This window comes from Etheostoma spectabile, chromosome 8, assembly GCF_008692095.1.
Source record: "Etheostoma spectabile isolate EspeVRDwgs_2016 chromosome 8, UIUC_Espe_1.0, whole genome shotgun sequence".
NCBI lineage: Eukaryota > Metazoa > Chordata > Actinopteri > Perciformes > Percidae > Etheostoma > Etheostoma spectabile.
This window is the reverse complement of record NC_045740.1, coordinates 16,245,749-16,246,703: the sequence shown is the minus strand read 5'-3', so window position 1 is coordinate 16,246,703 and position 955 is coordinate 16,245,749. Positions and strand designations below refer to the sequence as shown.

At 40.4% G+C, this 955-nt stretch overlaps 1 protein-coding gene across 1 annotated transcript in view; it reads left to right on the top strand.

Moving 5' to 3' along the window:
- LOC116694811 (myosin-14) overlaps window positions 1-955 on the top strand; it is an 8,105-nt gene that overhangs the window by 6,552 nt on the left and 598 nt on the right. Inside the window, exon 7 of the mRNA XM_032524703.1 lies at window positions 426-955. This exon is cut by the window's right edge and continues 598 nt beyond it. Coding sequence (XP_032380594.1) covers window positions 426-585 — 160 coding nt within the window. The 3' untranslated portion in view covers window positions 586-955. The remainder of the gene's footprint in view (window positions 1-425) is intronic.

The window sequence follows — 955 nt, the reverse complement described above, 5'->3', positions numbered from 1 at the left end:
GCATAAAAACAGCAACCTTCACTAAATGCTCTCTGGTGGACATCTTTTTATCTCCAAAATGTCAACTTTTCAGAAAAAGGTTTTAGTTGGATGAAAAAACACTGGGGGCCTTATTATCCAAAGGGTTTTAAATGCATATGCGATGTAAATAATGGTCTCAACTCATGAGGGAATATCAGCCTTCAAACTATTTAAGAGCATGAAACCCACCACAATTGGAAATATGAGGTTTTCATAAGACAAAATGTGAGGTACTCTAAGATGTGGCATTGTCTTTTTTGATACCAAATACTAATACTGAGAAATAGGAACAAAACTGGTGGACAAACAAAACTGAAAGAATCTCTCCCTAGAAGGGATTGGTTGCATTTTATATGTACAAGAACTCACTCCATTTATAGCATTTTCTTTTTTTCTTCTCAAAGGACCATGTTCAGGGTCTCTGCCCCACACACGGGGAGGGATCTGGGCCCGAGTCACTTCGATGAGCTGCCCCCCTTTGGAGGAGAGCGGCCTGACTCTGCCCCTCCACGCCGAAGCAGGAAGGTGGTGGAATACTTCTGGATCCCTACAGACCAAGAATAGTCAAAAATTAATGTTTATGTCATAGCAAAGCTGCTTTGTTTGGTCATTACTGCAGCCAGAGATTTTTCACATCATGAGTTACAGAGAAGCGAAATGATTGTTGTCTGGGAAAATGCTAGGATGACTTGAACCTCCAGGCCCGGGCCCACTCTGGCAACATGCCAGCCTGCAATTTATCACCATAATAATATAATCTCCCTGAGCCTCTACAGCCAGACTTGTGGACCGTAAACATCCCAAAACAAATGTTACTATTCCTCTCATCAGTTTACTAAAACCTTAAAATGAAAAGGTACAGTGTGTACATATATATGTGTACCTCTGTAACTAGATTTCTAATATCAAATTTAAGTACTTTAAATCACCGTCA